The sequence below is a fragment of the Aulonocara sp. 'chitande type north' Nkhata Bay genome, linkage group LG4 (assembly GCF_057382095.1).
Source record: "Aulonocara sp. 'chitande type north' Nkhata Bay isolate Kocher_YH1m ecotype deep benthic linkage group LG4, A_spYH_male_GT1.1, whole genome shotgun sequence".
Classification (NCBI taxonomy): Eukaryota; Metazoa; Chordata; class Actinopteri; order Cichliformes; family Cichlidae; genus Aulonocara; species Aulonocara sp. 'chitande type north' Nkhata Bay.
This window is the reverse complement of record NC_141347.1, coordinates 36,841,806-36,859,680: the sequence shown is the minus strand read 5'-3', so window position 1 is coordinate 36,859,680 and position 17,875 is coordinate 36,841,806. Positions and strand designations below refer to the sequence as shown.

Sequence of the window (17,875 nt, the reverse complement as noted above, 5' to 3'; positions counted from 1 at the left end):
CCTGATTGTAAAATGATTGTACAGTAAAATGATTGTATCTCTACAGTTTAAACATGTAATAAGCTTTGCCCTGCACAGAGTGGATAGTGAAACAAATGGAATCATCATAATGACATTATTTCATATTTATTACTTCCCCCTCCTCTTTGCTTTATTATTGTAGCTCTAGTAATAAATAATAATGTAAGGATTCTGGATCAGCACCATGATGCCCATAGTATATACAGTATTCTGAAGAAGGTCTAAAGTGTCACTGTGTGTGCGTGCATGTGTGTGTTTTATGTATATAGATTTTTTTAAATTATTACTCATGATATAACATTGTCCAGACATGGCTGGTAAGGACATGAGGAGGAAACAGTAGGAGCTGTGTGAGGCTACTAAAGGCAGGGCTATAACATTTTTCTGTCATCATTTTATTTTAGATTAAGTGCAGGAGTTGTTAGGTGTGGATAATTAGATTATAGTTTATTGCAATAGCAAGTTGTGCCTTGTTCTCAGATAGACAGCAAGTGGAGAGTGATATATGAAATGATGGAAGGAAGGAAGAAGAGAAGCAAAGAGTGATTCACAGGCAGAGCCTAAATTATTTCTCACAGTTTTTTGTTGCCTTATGGTTCCAAGCGCTGTCACCAATCTTTGCATTTTGTTATTATCTCATGACACTTGTTTAATCAGCTACCATCTCTCCTGTGGACTTTTTACTGTCTACAGTCTCAGATCAACACAGCCCTGCCCTTCCCATATTAGATTCTTGATGAATGTGTGTTGTTATTCAGCCTGGTTCAATGTGCCCCTTTTTAACTTTGAGCACCCGCCCCTTTAAACCTCTCTGCACAGCCCTGCTCCATCTCACAAGAGCCTTACTTACTTCTTTGATTGTTCCCGTCTCATAGATAATGGATTCAAGGTTCTCATCGCTTGGACTAGAGGAGCTGGGTAAAGTCTCCCTCTGCTTGCACAGGCAGCTCAGCCTACCTGCATATCTCCTCAGACACAAAGCATGCGTCTCTTTTCATGTTGGTTGTTTGATTGTGATGTTAACATGGACTGCATTTTGATTTAAGACGAAATTATCATTTAAAAAACATCCTTAAATATAAACATGGAGACACACAGATAATATCCGCCATCACATTATATTGGCATAAAGTTTCTGGGCACTGACTCGGGGGATTCAGGACTCAATATCATGTTGGAATCACATGAAAGTTTGTAAAGTTTGATACTTGAATTCTGCACAGACAAAAAACATGTGCGGCAGATGTAAATGTGCGTGTTCCTCCAGCCTACGAAGGTCTCGCATTGACGTCAACAGAAACGATGGCGTGCACTGGCAAGCCGTGGTTACTCAGAGAGCGAGTCACACTTTCAATGAGCTTCCCGTATCAAACTTTACGACCCAGCGAGCGATAACAACATTCAGTCCCCAGAGACGACCGGCGTGTAGCGAGAGAGCCAGCGAGCGGGATTTTTATTTTGGTTCAAGCCGCCAGCAAAAGCGTTTCTGTGCCGCTGCTCTCGGCAGATTCATGAGCCTGCAGACGTCGAGGAGGTCGTAATTTAACATGGGCTTTATTGCCTTCAAACATAATCAAATATTCAACATCAGAAGTCAAGATCAACGGTGTCTTTGATAAATGTTTTGTGTACAACCATACTCATTCATTATGCTCCATAAAGCAATCAATTTAAGGCATGCACAGGCACAACGAGAGTCCGGTGTCAGGACACAGCAATCAATAATAAGAGGACATAATGAAGTTGGTATACTCATGCTTACACCATCCCCCGCCTTGCAGTTTCTCCTTTGTCTTAAAAAGAAAAAGCAAGAAGCAGGTCATACTGAGCGATACAAACAGTAGATTACCATGTAAATACAAAAGAGATTCAGAGGATGAGACTAGAAATATAAAAATACAAAGATCAGGTTATCAGGTGTTCAAAGAGCATTTACAAAAGAAATGAAAATTAAAACTGGTGTAACATAAAGAGTTAAAGTAGGCATCAAATGAACGGACCGTCACTAACTGCAGCTTCTATACAGCATGTACAGGCGTGTGTTCAAAATGAGAAGCTCTTGAGAAACTTTTCAGTATTTAAATGACAAAATGACAAAAGTCTTTTAGGTATTTTGGAAAAAATGTAACCTAATTTCATGACCACTGATGAGTAAATTATGGCATAGAAATAATTAGCTAAACATAACAGAACATACAGTACAGCCACACTGGTACTGGTTCAAAATTAGCATAACCGTATTAAATGTGATTCTATTTGCTTTGAATACGATTGTTTAAAAACATGAGCACTAATAAAATTTAAGTGGTAAACATGCAAATGTAATTTTTTTACTTTTTCTTGTTGGAAAGCAGATTTTTAGCTAACTGCTGCTACTGATTTTTAGATTTTGTGCTAAGCTAATCATATTCTGCATCATTTTATTTAAAACAATTCAGATAATTTCTCTATGAAGACCCAGACACCGTCACCACGAAGCAGTTCGATTTAAATATTTTCACACATTATAGTTTCGTGTCAGGATTAACTATTTAGCTAGCAATGCGAATGTTAGCTTCCTTGTATTTAATTAAACATTGTGCCTAAAAACCCCACTGAAGAACAATTCTCTGTCTGTTCATAGTAAGAGTTATTTTCTGTCAGTATATAGTGTCACAGAGTCACTTGATCATATTAAACATCATTGTGGTTTCATTTAAAGCATGCAAAGCTTTTGTGCTAAGCTAAGCAAATCCAAAAGTATTTTAGAAACATTTATTTAAGTAAATTTCAAACAAATCGCAAATTTTCTAAATGAAAAGCAAATTTATATATTTTCAAGCATTCTTTAGTATCTAGATTTGTTAGCTAGCATGCCAGCCTCCCACACTTTGCATTGTCAAATAAAATGTTAGCTTCCCGACTGAAGAACCTAGCTATCTACTCACTGCAGACTCATTTTCTGTAAATTTATAATGTTAAGGAATTAGAAGTTCATATTAATCATGGCCAAGTTTTCCAAAAACAAGTCAAACATATGCTTATGGATGTTTTCAACATTGTGTTGACTTTTATTTAAATTTATTTATGTTACGATATCATGGGATTACAACTAAAAGCGCAGAATTTAAGGCACGTTTCAGATGTTCTGAGATCATCTTTTACTGGATTGTTTTCAGAGTTTGAACTTTGGGGTCATTCATGTCATCAAATATTATCCGAAAACTTTTACATTTATTATATTATGACATCGTGCTGGGCACAGCCAAAAAACACCCCAAAGTAAGGCGAGTGTAGCTTGCTGCTGACCCTCAGCAGGCTTCCAGAATCTGGCCAATCAGAAGACAGTGGGTTTTAGCCGGAGGAGGCATAAGAAAGATTTCAAAAAGATGAACCTAAAACAGCTAGTATGGCATCTTCTTAAAAAAATATTTTCTAAATTAGAAAACAAGACTATTTTACTAATTGTTTCTTTAAAGATGATAAATGCTGGTTACCAAAATCTTCCTCAGAGCTTTTCATTTCTCAGTGTAAGACAGCTTGATTCTTATAACACAGTTTCCTGTTTAAATGTGTGTTGTAGAGATTTTTCTATTTACACGAGTTGTGCTGCTGGACAAATGAAGAAACTTATAGATTTGTGGAAATATGTTCACAATCAAAACCCTGCATGTAGATATCGTAATTACAATGGCTGCAGTGAAACTCTCACAGGAACAGAAGCACAAAGATTTAACAGTCACTTAGAAATCGGTGACACCGTGTGATGTGCGGTTGGTTAATAAAACAGGGTAGGCAGCTTTGAGAGGTAGCGCAAGCAAAGTCTGTATGAAACCGTGTAAGAGTACACCACCACAGCGGGAATCAGCAAAGCTAGCATTCATACTGATAACGAGCCAGGCCTTTTTTTTCCTTTTTAGTTTACAATTTATTTTTTTGCATAATGTGATTAGTAAACAGGCATGCTACATACAGAGTGGGCGGAGTGAAGGTGCGAATGGGATGGACGGGACCTCGTGCTGCATTCATGTCATACTGGAAGTATTTGTGTTGGTTTACGACACGTTTCTGATTTTTTGTGTGAAAATACAGACAATGAAACCTGCGCTAAATAAAGTTCTATATTTAACAAATGTTGTGACGCTGTCGACAAACGTACATCTAAGCCTTAAACGACCACCTCTGCAGTGACACAGTCGATGATGCGACTAATAACATTTGTGAAATATGACATGAATGCAGCACTACAAGACCCTCCTTTCCTCCCCCACCTCTGAGCCTGACCTCACCTGACCTTACCTGTACACTCTGATTGGCTCTCAGTCCAAACGTGTCACCTGATCTCCTTAAAGACCTGCAGTGCGTTTTTGGCACTGAGGTGACTGCAGTTACATCTCAGTGACAAACCTAGACCGGCTGATGGGTTACCTTCCAATTAACATCCCATACTGTTTATTTACATAGTGCTACTCAGTTAGCTCGCCTGCTAACTGAGGCTACAGTCTGTATAAAAGCATTCAGTAATAAATACTCCAAGCATGCACAGGTTATAGGAGATGAAGGGCTGATTTAGTTCCACAACAACAGCTTATATCCTCAAAGAACCCCCAAAATTTCTGTTAGCACGCACACATTTCCACACAGAGAGGCTAAAAGAGAAAGCAGTCCTGTGCTGATTGACGTGCACTCTCTGGTATTTGGCACAGCGTCACGCTGAGGCTCGGCAAGCTGAGAGAACGGCGACTGGACGAGGACAAAATGAACGTTTTGAGAGGTTTTCTGTGTAAAACTCAAGCAGTTAAACAGCCAGTGTGCTCTAAATGGGGTCATGTCATAACCACAGCTACACCTGACAACTAAAAATGAGTGTGTGGCCCAGAATCGCATTTCAACAGCAATAAAAATCATGATTTCAGGTTTCCTAAACAGTGTCTGGCTGCAGACAGTCCCTCCTGGCTTCGTGTACAGTGGATTTGATGAATCATCAGGTAAACTGTAAACTGTAAACTCCATCACAAACATCTGTAAATGTTGGATGGATTGATAATGCCAAAGCTGTTTCACAGCTGCACACTAATCAGATTTGGGCATTAGCATTAGCATTAGCATAGTTTAACTTGGAAAATGAAAGGCTTGTAAGAAAGAAGGAGACACCTTATAGATCTTATAGATATCTCAGACTGACTTACAAACGAATTACATTGATGACTCCTGTTGAATAACTGCAATTAAAATAAGTAAAACACACATGACTTCACCACCTTTAAGCTCCTGCGTCACATGTACGTGAACCTGTGTAGTCTCCTTTAGGCCCTTGTTAGTGAACGCCTTATCCTGAACATGTAAAACGCTCATCCGTTCAGTTCTTTATTAGCAACTTTGCTATCAGTTCTAAGACAACAGGTCCTTTTAACCCTCTGGGGTTGACGAACGCGCTGACGCGTCAAAATCACATGACCAATTTAAGACGACATAGCTACAAGATGCAACAACCCAGAGTCTCCAGTTTAACTTGGGTCGAAAGGGCGGACTTCAAACTATATACCAGTTTTTAAATTGTGTGGATAGGCCATGTAAAACCAGAGTTATGATCAAAAATGCATGCAATGTTTTTTTCTGAACAAAACAGTGGTGTTTACAGCAAGAGGAAAAAGAAAAAACACCCCTTCCCTTCCCTATTGGTGTTAAATTGTGCCATGTCAACCAAACAAAAGATGATATGGCAACGTGGCATTGGGTTGTTTAGGGAGAGGGGGAGGTGACGCTCGTGAGAGAAAGCGGGCGGGCATAGTGGACAGAAACTAGTTTGTTGGACTGGCACAAATAATGTGTGTACCTTCTTATTTGATGCAGAAAACCGAATAGTTCAGTAAATAGATTTAAATGGTGAGAACCAGCCAATTCCAGTTTCCAACAATGGCGGCAGGGACTTAGTTTTAATATTACTTTTCAGTGTTTTATTTGTTCGTGAGTAAATCGGTTTGGCTGAGATTAAAGTTATTAGATTAGATTAAATGTAACTTTATTAATCGACGGGAGGGTTCCTCCGGGTTTTCACACAGCTGAATAAAACTAATTAAAGAAAGTGTGAGACGGTTGAGAGTTTACGTCAGTGCCCGGTTATATTTTAGATAGCAAGGAGCAGACGGCAGCATTTCACTCCACCGAGGAAGCGCATGACGTACTACCCGGCTTTCTTTAGACCGCGAAGGCCGGGTCCTCAGGTGGAAGCAGCCTCTGAATTTGGACACCTCCGCTGTTTCCGGGCCGGCCAATAATAACGGTGACATTTAACGTATTTCATCCGATAAATAAACACTGTAAAATGTGCCCTTTTGAATTGTCTCCCTAATTCTGAGGTCTCAAGGTTGCCAAGTATGGCCACAACACCTCACTTTTTTTGCCACATGTATCGAAAACCATGTCTCAGCTGTTTGTGGAGGTAAAATACGTCCGCACACGACTCCAATTACGCTCAGCCATTGTCGTGAGTGCGCACGCCAAGGGGCTGTGAGACATTTATACAGCTGTATTTCGCACATGACTATGAAAGGCGGAAGAGGAAGTAGTTCCTTTGAATGTAGACAATCCGAATGTTATAGTTTCTTTCCACTGTGTTCCTGTTAATGATAACCTACAAATTTACCCTAAATGACTAAAATATCGATATTTTGATGTGAGAATTTATTCTAGAACATAAATGATTGGTATCGGAGGAATCGATATTTCAGGATCGATCCGCACATCACTAGTTAGGGTTACCGATTATGGCTTAAACTGGAGATTCGCTTTGTCTGGTTATTGGATAAAACTGCAACATTAGCAACAAGCAATTTTTTTCTTGCAACCCATTTAAGCTCAGTGCTGCAGGTGGAATTTGTTCTAGCCAAGGCTCACGTGCTAAACTGTTACATTAGTGATAACATGAAGATGTTAGCTGTCATGTGACGTTTTATATATTCATATCTTTAGAATTTAGATTTTTGCGAGGCGTGAGGTTTTCTGGTTGGCGACATCACTAACCTTGTCAAACACCTCAGAGTAAATCAGAGCACAGGATATGAGGAGTGTATGTTGAGGCGAACTGAAGAGGAGGACAGGGACAGGTGCTGCTAGGGCGAGACAGACGTCTCTCACGGAGTCCTTTAGTGCTGCAGGCAGGCAAGCTGTTCAAATAGCACAACTTCAGTTTTTTTATTTCTATATGATGAACTCTGCATTATTAAGTGATAAGAACAAGTAATCTGATGTCCTGTAATCATTATGACGCTATAATTTGAGATACAATAAATAAAATAAGTTTTTGTACAAAGTATTGGCTCAGTATCGTCGATACCACCCTGAATATTACTTAGTCTTGGATCGGAAATGAAATCAGTGGTATCACACATCACTAACCCTAACTCCGTGTTTTTCAGAAAAGCCAAAAGGACTTTTTGAGAAGAAATGTAAATAGTTTTGAAAGGTTATCGTCCCCTGCCAGGAGAATAGTTTAAAAGAGAATAATTTAAAAGAATATTACATATTCTGATAGCGTTAGATTTAAAGATAGAACTCAGAGGGTTAACAGCCACCAGGTCGAACTACCTAAGTTTAAGGTTAGCACTGCAATTCAGACATATGCTAAACAAGCCTAGCTTATAACCTTGCACCATTCAAAGATCACGGCTGTCACAGTTCTTGTGTAGCTGTAAGAACTATGTTCATCCACTGTCACAGCAAAGAGTGAGTACCTGATCCAACACTTCCTAAAACTATGAACAAACTCCTTCCAAGGTTGTTACCAACATGAGGGTTACACTGGCAAACAAAGATATTTCCGAATTATGATTTTAGGCTATTGAGTGAAGACTGAGAAAGAACTTCATACAGGAAGTTGTTGAGGAAGTTCTTCTTGTATCTGCAGTAAAACACTTAACAGAAAGGGAAGCGGGCAGCAGCTGTGAATGCTAGACTAAAGTAAAAGACTGACACTGAAAGGCCGGAGAGAAAAGAAGAATTGATCCATCTCACATGTTGTGAGCACTCAGAGGGAGTCCAAAAGTAACCTCAACCACCCAAATTAATAGAAGTCCTGGAGAACATCAGGAATAATGTGAAACGTTCCATCACTTTACGTCCACTTAGAGCCAAAGGCTGTGGTCAGGGAGAATAATTCATTAATTACTAACTCAGAATCGCTTACAGTGAGACGAGCACGGCTAACAGCCAGCAGTCTGAGCGCCTGTGGTCAGTTCACGGTCTCTGAAAACCTTGCATGGAACATGATGAATGTTTAGCAGCTCCGGGGACATTTATCATGAATATGCAGAGTAAACATCAGAATCATGCCTCCGGTTTTTTCACAAAGACAGTGAAACAGAGGAAGTCCATCTCTGTGCTGAAACAAAGATCCCTCTCTCTCCTGCCGTCACAGTTCAAAGACTTTCAGAGTTCCTCCTCAGTTTGAGTTAAACTATCACTGCAGCAGCTTCTCCCCGTTTCAGTCCAGCTGAGACTGCGTTTCTAAATTTTTGGCATCAAACCCAACAAACCAGGTCCCCCAGTTCGCACCATTACGGACCATTAGGAATCTGAATAATCCCATTTCCCAGGATGTCCATTTCCTCTTGTAATTGTGGCGTCTGAGGAGGAGATAAGCTGCTGCCACAGAATGAAATGAGCATCTGGTGATCCATCCTTTTCTCCAGATCAGGTGTCAGGCGTCAGGATTAGGTTTGTCGGTCGTGTCAGAGGTAGAGCGTCAGGCAGACCATGCTTGTCGTGCAGCAAGAAACAACAGCAAAGAACAGAAACGGGTTTTTATTCGTTTTACATCTGGTGCAGGCGCTCGACAACGATAGTGCTTCAGGAACGGGAGGAAATGGTGTCGTGTCGGGTTCGATGTTGTCATGAAGTCAGTCTCGCCGTGCCGGTTGGTTTGAATCAAGATTTTAATATCACTGGAGAGAGATAAAGATTAAATTCACACAGATTTAAGCTGGTTTTACATTTTTAATGATCCTGAACATTCAAGAAAAACTTGTAGAGTCAACTTTAGGTCGCTTTTGCGGAGAAAATGACTGAATCGTGAGACTTACATCCCCAGTTCAGGACGATGGCCGCTGTGATGATGGCAATCCCTCCTAAAATGGAGACAACAGACAGCACCATGGCGTTACGGCCCAAACGGCGAGCACCGTCAACGTTGCCTTGCTGCAAACTGTTTCGGGACTGAAGGGAAGCAGAGAGCAAAGAAAACAACCAATAAACGGTCACTCAACATCGTAAAATAATGATATGATTGGGTTGGGACAACAAGACAACATTATAGTTACAGATAAAAAGAAGAAGAAAAAAATCAGCAGATTAGACAGCAGACGACTTGATACTGACAATTTAAATGTTATATAAATGTGTTTCTGCCTGCAGCTCCATATTTCTATTGTGGGACATCACCAAAGAACTTTCCAGGCTCTCAGCTAAAATATATTCCTCATTTATCATTCGCTGGTTCTTTCTACAGCCCGAGTTCTTCTTGGAAAAACCAATTTCAGCTCTTTTGTCTTGGTTACTAACATGTAAAATAGATTCTTTTGTTTTTGGAGTTGTCAGCTCTGTTGTCCTTAAAGATTAAAAAGTTTTTGGTTGTGACTTATAAATTTGTCTGAGCTGCTGTTAACTGAGAGGTTTAAATGACACTGTTGTCAGAAGTCGTACCATCACAGAGAAGGTGAGGGCCACGATGTTGATGGGCCACATTGGGCAGAAGCAGGATAAGATGGCGAGGATCAGGTAGTCCCTCGGCTTGGACCCATCCACAGCGGCCTCTGTGATGGCGCTGGGCTGGCGGGTGAGCGAGGGCCTGGGGGAGCCCATCGCTAGCGAGCCAGACCGGCTGCCCAAGCGGGGCCGGCCATTAGCATGGCCAGCTGGCTTTGCATGCAGCTTGGGCGACACAGAGGGCGCTATGGGTGACGAGTCAGCCATGACAGGCGCGATGCCATTACCTAGAAAACAAAAAGCTGTCAGAAGGAACTGAAAAACAACTGATAAGCAACCATCATCTCTGCCGGGGGTTTTAGCTTTTGTTGACTGTGTTAAGCTTCCCTGAAAGTATGTTCCTCAAGAGGAAACCTTGTAGGTGCTGAACAGCTTCACTGTGTTAATAAAAATAAAACACCTAAAAATAGATGTCAGGGTGGGGAAGTCAGGAAGCTCCATGAGATGAACTAGCATGTTGTTTTTGGATATTCTCACAGGAAATGATTGTGATTAAAACAACGATCTGCCAAAAACACCTTTCAATATTTTCTTTCCCGACCTAAAGCGATGCCCCGCTGCGACTGGACCGGGCCGTAATCCTGCTGACACGGTGCAGGCTGTACCAACATAACAAAGCCAGTCAGGACAGTAGGCCATTTCCCATCATGGCCAGAATTTTTATAGTTACCTTATCCTCAGCGCTCCGTGTGTCTGTGGCCTACATACAGCTGAAGCCTGATTACAGCGTCTGGGCACCGAACAGCCTCAATAGCCTGGAAAGGTGCTAACCGCTAGGCTAACTAGCAACAAGATGCCTTCCCTCTCCACAGATGACTACCACAGCCTCCTGCAGAAGATTGCAGACAAATTCATCGCTTAGAAGTAAACGTGGAGGTAAATGGACTGTGTGGAAATGAAACAACCTTGCCATCAAAACAATGGCGATGAGCAAGCTAGTACACAGCTAAGGAGCACAGATAACATGACCAAGAAAGTAGACTTTGTGCACTATTATAAATCCTCAAGCGATAATCCCCCCTTGGACTGTCTTGGTGCAAAACCAAGACATAAATCACGTCTCCTGGAAGGAGGAGGACGTATCACAGGCAGAGCACAGCGAGCTGAAATCTCTGAAACCGACTGGCCTTCACTTCCTACGAGACAGAGAAGCTCTTCTACCCCTGTATACGAGAGGAAACAGGACTGGACAACTGTGAATAGGAAGGTTAACAACAAACCTCCAAAACAACTGAATGTGAAACTGCAGAACAGATTTGCTCCACTATCAAAGGACCCTGGATCTATATCGGACAACCATCCATCTAAAAGCAGCGAAATAAGGTCTGAAAATCTGTTGAAAAGTGAAAGACCACAGGGAAAGCTAAAGGCTAGGCCTGAAACTCTGATTGTGGGTGACTCTGCCGTAAAGGATGTACAAAGGATGTGCGGTAAGAACACTAAAGTCCTCTGCTTTCCTAACGATATGGTCAACAACCTGAAGGAGAGAATTCTTCAAATTGCAGATGAATATCCAACTGTGACAAACATTGTTCTGCATACAGGGTCAAACGATGTGTCCAAACAACAGTCGGAGGTTCTGAAACTGGACTTTACTGGATTATTAAATACTGTAAACTCTCTGAATGCAGCTGTATTCATCAGTGGACCTGTACCGCCGGTCAGAGGAGGAGACGAGAGATTCAGCAGGTTGTTTACACTGAATAAATGGCTTATATCAGCATGTGCTGACCACTCAGTGCACTTTATCGACAACTTTAATATTTTTTGGGAACGCAGGCATCTGTTTAAAGCAAATGGATTTAATTTTAACAAGTCAGGGGTGAAACTGTTCACCTCCAACTTGTTTTATTCCATACGTTACTCCAAACGAGGAGTTATCTCATAAAGAGGAACAAACAGTACTCCAAGAACAGACAAAGCCCAGCAGAAACCTTGAGGAGGAGCTCCATCTGCCCCCACCCGGGAAGAGCCTCAGAAAGGAGAGACATCTGAGGCAAGAAGAGGGGTCCCTATTTGCCTCCAACTCTCTCAACAACACCAACGACCAGGACAAGGGACCACGACCTTCCCCAGTCCCCCAAACCCCTGACAGGCCATCACCCTCCTCCCCCTCCCTTTCTCCCTCCTCCCCACACCTGAAATTCACTGAGGAGATGATGGAGCGGGTCAATGCTGGGCTCAGATCTACCCCCCGGCCCAATCCCTTTTTGTCCCCCATAAACCCCCCACCAGAACGGCCAAAGGTTCGCCATCGAGCCCCACCCTCAACAGAGCAATCGAAGTCACATTGCCCAGCCTCGCCCCCCTTAGTTCCTCTTCATGCTTTGTCTCCGCAGTCTGATGTGTGATGTGTGAAGGGTCCGGGCTGCGAGGATTATGGCAGTGGTGACTTTTCCCAGGAGAAGCTGGGACCCTGTTTACTAGAAGGTTTTAAAATTTCTGTACTTTTAGGTGACAGGAGACATGTGGCCTGGTCAAAACACAGAGAGCTGCACTCTAAAAGATCTTTAAACATAGTAAACATACCTTGTGTGCCACAGACTGCTCCCAAACACGAGGGGACAAGTAATACCTCTAAAACACTTAAGTTGGCTTTATTAAACGTTAGATCTTTAGCTGGGAAAACATTTTTAATTAATGATTTAATCACTGAGCACAGCCTTGATTTTATGTTTCTAACTGAAACTTGGTTGGACCAAAGTAACAGTGGAGCTGTTCTCATCGAGACGACCCCTCCTAACTACAGTTTTATCAGTGAGGTCAGGGCGAGCAGGAGAGGAGGAGGGGTTGCTGTCTTATTTAATGAATCATTTCAATGTAAGCAGCTATCTCCTGGAAGTTTTCAGTCTTTTGAATATGTGGCTTTACAGCTGAAGGCCCCATCCAAAGTTGTGTTTCTTAATGTTTACAGGCCTCCCAAATACTGCACAGACTTTTTTAATGACCTCAGTGAACTGCTGTCTGTGATCTGTGTTGATTTTGACTGTGTAATTATTGCTGGGGATTTTAACATCCATGTGGACAACCCTCAGGACAAAGGGACTAAAGACCTGAGTAACACTCTGGGCAACTTTGGGCTGACTCAGCATGTAACAGAGGCCACACATAATAGAGGACACACTCTTGACCTACTGATCTCCAAAGGCCTGAGCATTTCAAAGGTTACTGTGTCTGATGTGGGCCTGTCTGATCATTACTGTGTTTTCTTTGAAAGTAAAATCTCAGCCCACACAAATATATCAACAACAGTGATCACAAAACGGTGTATAACTGAACACAGTAGTGAGATCTTTAACCAGGTCTTCCCATTAACACCTGGCCTGTCCAAAGGTTCAGTCAATGAGCTCGTCAATAGCTTCAATGCTAACATGTTAAATGTAATGGACACTATTGCTCCCATTAAGGTGAAGGTTACCTCTGGAAGGAAAAAGTCTCCATGGAGAAACTCCACACAGCCAGGGACACTGCGCTGATCAACGCTGACTCTGCATTCACCAACGAGCTGAATCAGTTCTACGCCCGTTTCGAGGTTAGCCAGGCAGCTAATGCTATCTACCGCCTGACTACCGAGGACAGTGACGTCATCAGCGAGAGACCGGTGACCAGCATCGCGGAGCATGACGTCCGAGCGGCACTGAGGAGAGTGAACACAAGGAAAGCGGCGGGGCCAGGCGGCATCACCGGCCGTCTGCTGCGCTGCTGTGCTGACCAGCTAGCAGGTGTGTTCACTTACATCTTCAACGAGTCCCTGGCGAAGTCTGTGGTCCCCACATGCTTCAAAAGATCCACCATCATCCCTGTGCCCAAGAACAGCAAACCCTCATCCCTGAACGATTACCGGCCAGTTGCACTGACCTCGGTAGTAATGAAGGTGTTTGAGAGGCTGCTGAAGAACATCATCTCCTCCTCCATCCCAGACACCACAGATCCGCTGCAGTTCGCCTACAGATCCAACAGATCCACAGAGGATGCCATCGCCCACGTCCTACACACCACTCTCAGCCACGTGGACAAGAAACAGGGTAACTATGTGCGAATGCTGTTTGTTGATTACAGTTCAGCGTTTAACACAATAGTGCCCTGCAGACTGTTCACAAAGCTGAGGGATCTGGGACTTAACAGCCGTCTGTGTGCATGGGTGTTGGACTTCCTCACTGGCAGAACTCAGGTGGTGAGGGTGGGCAGGTGCTTCTCCAACAGCATCACCATCAACACAGGAGCACCTCAGGGATGTGTCCTCTCGCCACTGCTCTACTCCCTCTACACTTCAGACTGTGTGGCCACCCATGGCTCCAACACCATTGTGAAGTTTGCTGACGACACAGTGGTGTTGGGTGCCATCTCCAACAACGATGAGGCGGCCTACATGGATGAAGTGAAGAATCTGGCATCGTGGTGCCAGGACAACCACCTCCAGCTGAACGTCAGCAAGACCAAGGAGCTGGTGGTGGACTTCAGAAGGGGTCAGCACAGAGACTACAAGCCCATTATCATCAATGGAGCTCCAGTGGAGAGGGTGCAGTCCTTCAAGTATCTTGGTGTCCACATCTCCTCAGACCTGACATGGGCTGCCCACATTCAGGTCCAGACCAAAAAGGCTAGGCAGCGCCTGTATCACCTACGACAACTGAGGAAGTTCAGGGTCTCTCCAAAGATCCTCAGGATTTTCTATACAGGCGCTGTGGAGAGCATCCTCACACAGAACATGACATCGTGGTTCGGGAACAGCTGTGTGAAGGACCAAAAAGCTCTCCAGAGAGTGATCCGTACAGCAGAACGCTGCTGCTGTGACGCTCTGAGATCCCGCACCGCTGCCTACAACACGGGAGTCACAACGGGGGACATGGACCCGTACAAAGCCGCGTCATATAACGTGCGGAGGGCGGTGAAAGAGGCGAAGCAGCGCTACGGGAGGAAACTAGAGTCACAACTCCAACAGAGTGACTCTAGGAGCCTGTGGCGGGGACTAAGGACAATAACGGACTATAAAGCAACAACAACCGGTATGACGAACGCGGCCGTGACTCTGGCAGACGAGCTGAACACTTTCTATGCTCGCTTCGAGGCTGCAGCTAAGGTCTCCAACAATGCTAGTGTTAGCGGCGCTAACGGCTGCAGACAGGAAGATACTGCCAGCACTGGAAACGTGCTCGTCATCTCCGAGCATGAAGTAAGGAGAGCCTTCAAAAGAGTGAACACCAGGAAAGCAGCAGGACCAGACGGCATCCCAGGTCGTATCCTAAGAGACTGCGCATACCAGCTAGCTCCTGTGTTCACTGAGATATTCAACATCTCTTTATCTCAGTCGGTGATCCCCACATGCTTCAAAGAGTCCATCATTGTTCCTGTCCCGAAGAAACCCCACCCTGCTTCTCTCAATGACTATCGCCCTGTAGCCCTCACCTCAGTAGTGATGAAGTGCTTTGAACGCCTGGTCAGAGACTTCATCATTTCTTCACTACCAGACACACTGGACCCACTACAGTTCGCTTACCGTCCAAATCGTTCCACAGACGATGCCATCTCTCATCTCCTCCACACATCACTCACTCACTTGGACACTAGAAGGGGGAATTATGTTAAAATGCTCTTCATAGACTACAGCTCTGCATTTAACACCATAATTCCCTCCACACTCACCACCAAGCTGGAGCATCTGGGACTCAGCTCATCTATGTGTCAGTGGATCTCCAACTTCCTAACTGGCAGACCACAGGCAGTAAGGATGGGCGGACATGTCTCAGCCTCCACCACTCTCAGTACTGGAGCCCCCCAGGGGTGTGTTCTGAGCCCCCTGCTGTACTCTTTGTACACATATGACTGTGTGGCCACTACCAGCTCCACCACCATCATCAAGTTTGCTGACGACACCGTCGTGGTGGGCCTGATCTCTGATAACAACGAGACGGCCTACCTGAAGGAGATTAGGAATCTGGAGAACTGGTGCCAGAGGAACAACCTCCTTCTAAACGTCAGTAAGACAAAGGAGCTGATAGTGGACTTCAGCACTAAGCAGGAGAGGAACTACCAGACCCCCGTCATCAACGAGTGCCCAGTGGAGAGAGTGGACAGCTTCAAATACCTCGGAGTTCACATCACGCAGGACCTGTCATGGTCCTGTCACATCAACACCGTGGTGAAAAAGGCCCGACAGCATCTCTACCACCTCAGACGCTTGAGAGACTTCCAACTGCCCTCCAAGGTGCTCAGGAACTTTTACTCCTGCACCATAGAGAGCATCCTGACGGGAAACATCTTAACCTGGTTCGGGAACAGCACCATGCAGGACAGACGAGCTCTACAGAGGGTTGTGCGGTCAGCTGAGCGCACCATCCGCTCCGAGCTCCCTGACCTGCACTCAATCTACAGCAGGCGGTGCTGGACCAAGGCCAGGAAGATGGTGAAGGACCTCAGCCATCCCAACAACAGACTGTTCTCTCTGTTGAGGTCAGGAAATCGATTCCGCTCCCTGAAGACCAACACAGAGAGACTGAGGAGGAGCTTCTTCCCGCAGGCGATACAGTCTCTCAATCACACCACCACACAGTACTGACCCACACATATGGTTCTTACACACACTGGACTTTCTGGACTTTGGTTTTGCACAACACTGGTCACTATATTCTTCATTTCCGGTTAATACTTGTACAGCTGCTGTTATTGTGTATATATTTATTTATATTTAGATTTCTTCATACATTCTTATATAGTTCTATATTGTGTATTGTGTATTTTGTTGTACAGTTATTTTATTTTCAACTTTAATTTATATATTTTATCTTATTCTTCCCAGTTAAATTTACCCTTCATTCTAATTTGTGTTGTACAGTTATTTCATTTTTAAACCTTAATTTATATTTTATTCCTTCCTAGTTAAATTTACCCTTTTTAATTTTTCATATTTATTTCCTATCTTATTCATAGCCTTTTCCTTTTTTTGTTTTCTTAGGTCACGAGCAGTTGTCCAAGCATTTCACTACATATCGTACTGTGTATGACTGTGTACGTGACAAATAAAATTTGAATTTGAATTTGCAGGATTGCTCTCCCCCCGCTTCAGGACACCTACACCAGGAGATGCCGGACTAGAGCAGCGCAGATACTGAAGGACCCGTCCCATCCTGGCAACAAACTGTTCCAACTTCTGCAATCTGGTAGAAGGTTCCGCATCTTCCGGGCAAGGACAGAGAGACTCAAGAGGAGCTTCTATCCCCAAGCCATCCGTGCCCTAAACACACACACCCGCCCTCTCACATCATCTATAACTGACTGAGACAGGACTCTTCCAGACACTAAACCAAGGCACAATGTACATTTCAATTCCTTTAATTTTAAATATGCTTATATTGTCTATCCTGTAAAATAGTCAGATGTCTATTCATATTAATGTACAGAATTCACCTGCTTGCTGCTACTACTGCACATTCACCCAATGTATATACTACATATACATATATATATATATACTACACACATATATATATATATATATATATATATATATATATATATATATATATATATATATATATATATATATATATATATATACTACATATATACACACATATATATATATATATTAGGGGTGCAACGATATTCGTATCGATAATGAACCGTTCGATACAGTGCTTTCGGTTCGGTACGCATATGTATCGAACAATACAACATTTGTAATTTATTTTATCAATTTTCCTTCTGACGATGCTGTCTGTGTTGAGCGCTCAGTGAATCTGTGTTCGACTACTCCGCCTAGGCTGCACTGTCCAGCGCAGATCCACTGAGCGCTCAACACAGACAGCATCGTCAGAAGGAAGAGCGCAGGGCAAGCTAGCGAGACAGAAGTTAAGCTCTCCTTACAACATGGACCTCCCCCACCCTCATTCAGATCTGGCGTTTGGAATTATTTTGGTTTTCATGTGACGTATGACCCTGAAGGTAAGCGAGTCATGGACTAAAGTAAAACAGTATGTTGGATGTGCCATGCAATGCTCAATTACATGGGTGGGAACTAGTGTGTCAGCGCAGTTAGCTCGTTAACGTGTTAGCCGTCTAGCCCCATGCACGGAGCGATCGACGGTAGCTCGTTAACGGAGATTTGCCTGTTGTG

The 17,875-nt window shown here is 43.4% G+C and overlaps 1 protein-coding gene across 3 annotated transcripts in view; it reads right to left on the bottom strand.

The window, feature by feature from the left end:
- Positions 1-1,558: 1,558 nt before the first annotated feature.
- The window catches only part of LOC147333248 (uncharacterized), a 34,210-nt gene continuing 17,893 nt past the window's right edge, over positions 1,559-17,875 (bottom strand). For all 3 annotated transcript variants that reach the window (XM_086290309.1, XM_086290310.1, XM_086290308.1), the window contains exons 3-5: positions 9,700-9,989; positions 9,081-9,213; positions 1,559-8,942 (exon numbers count right to left, since the gene is read on the bottom strand). In XM_086290309.1, the coding sequence (XP_086146435.1) occupies positions 8,926-8,942; positions 9,081-9,213; positions 9,700-9,989 (440 nt within the window). In that variant the 3' untranslated portion in view covers positions 1,559-8,925. The remainder of the gene's footprint in view (positions 8,943-9,080; positions 9,214-9,699; positions 9,990-17,875) is intronic.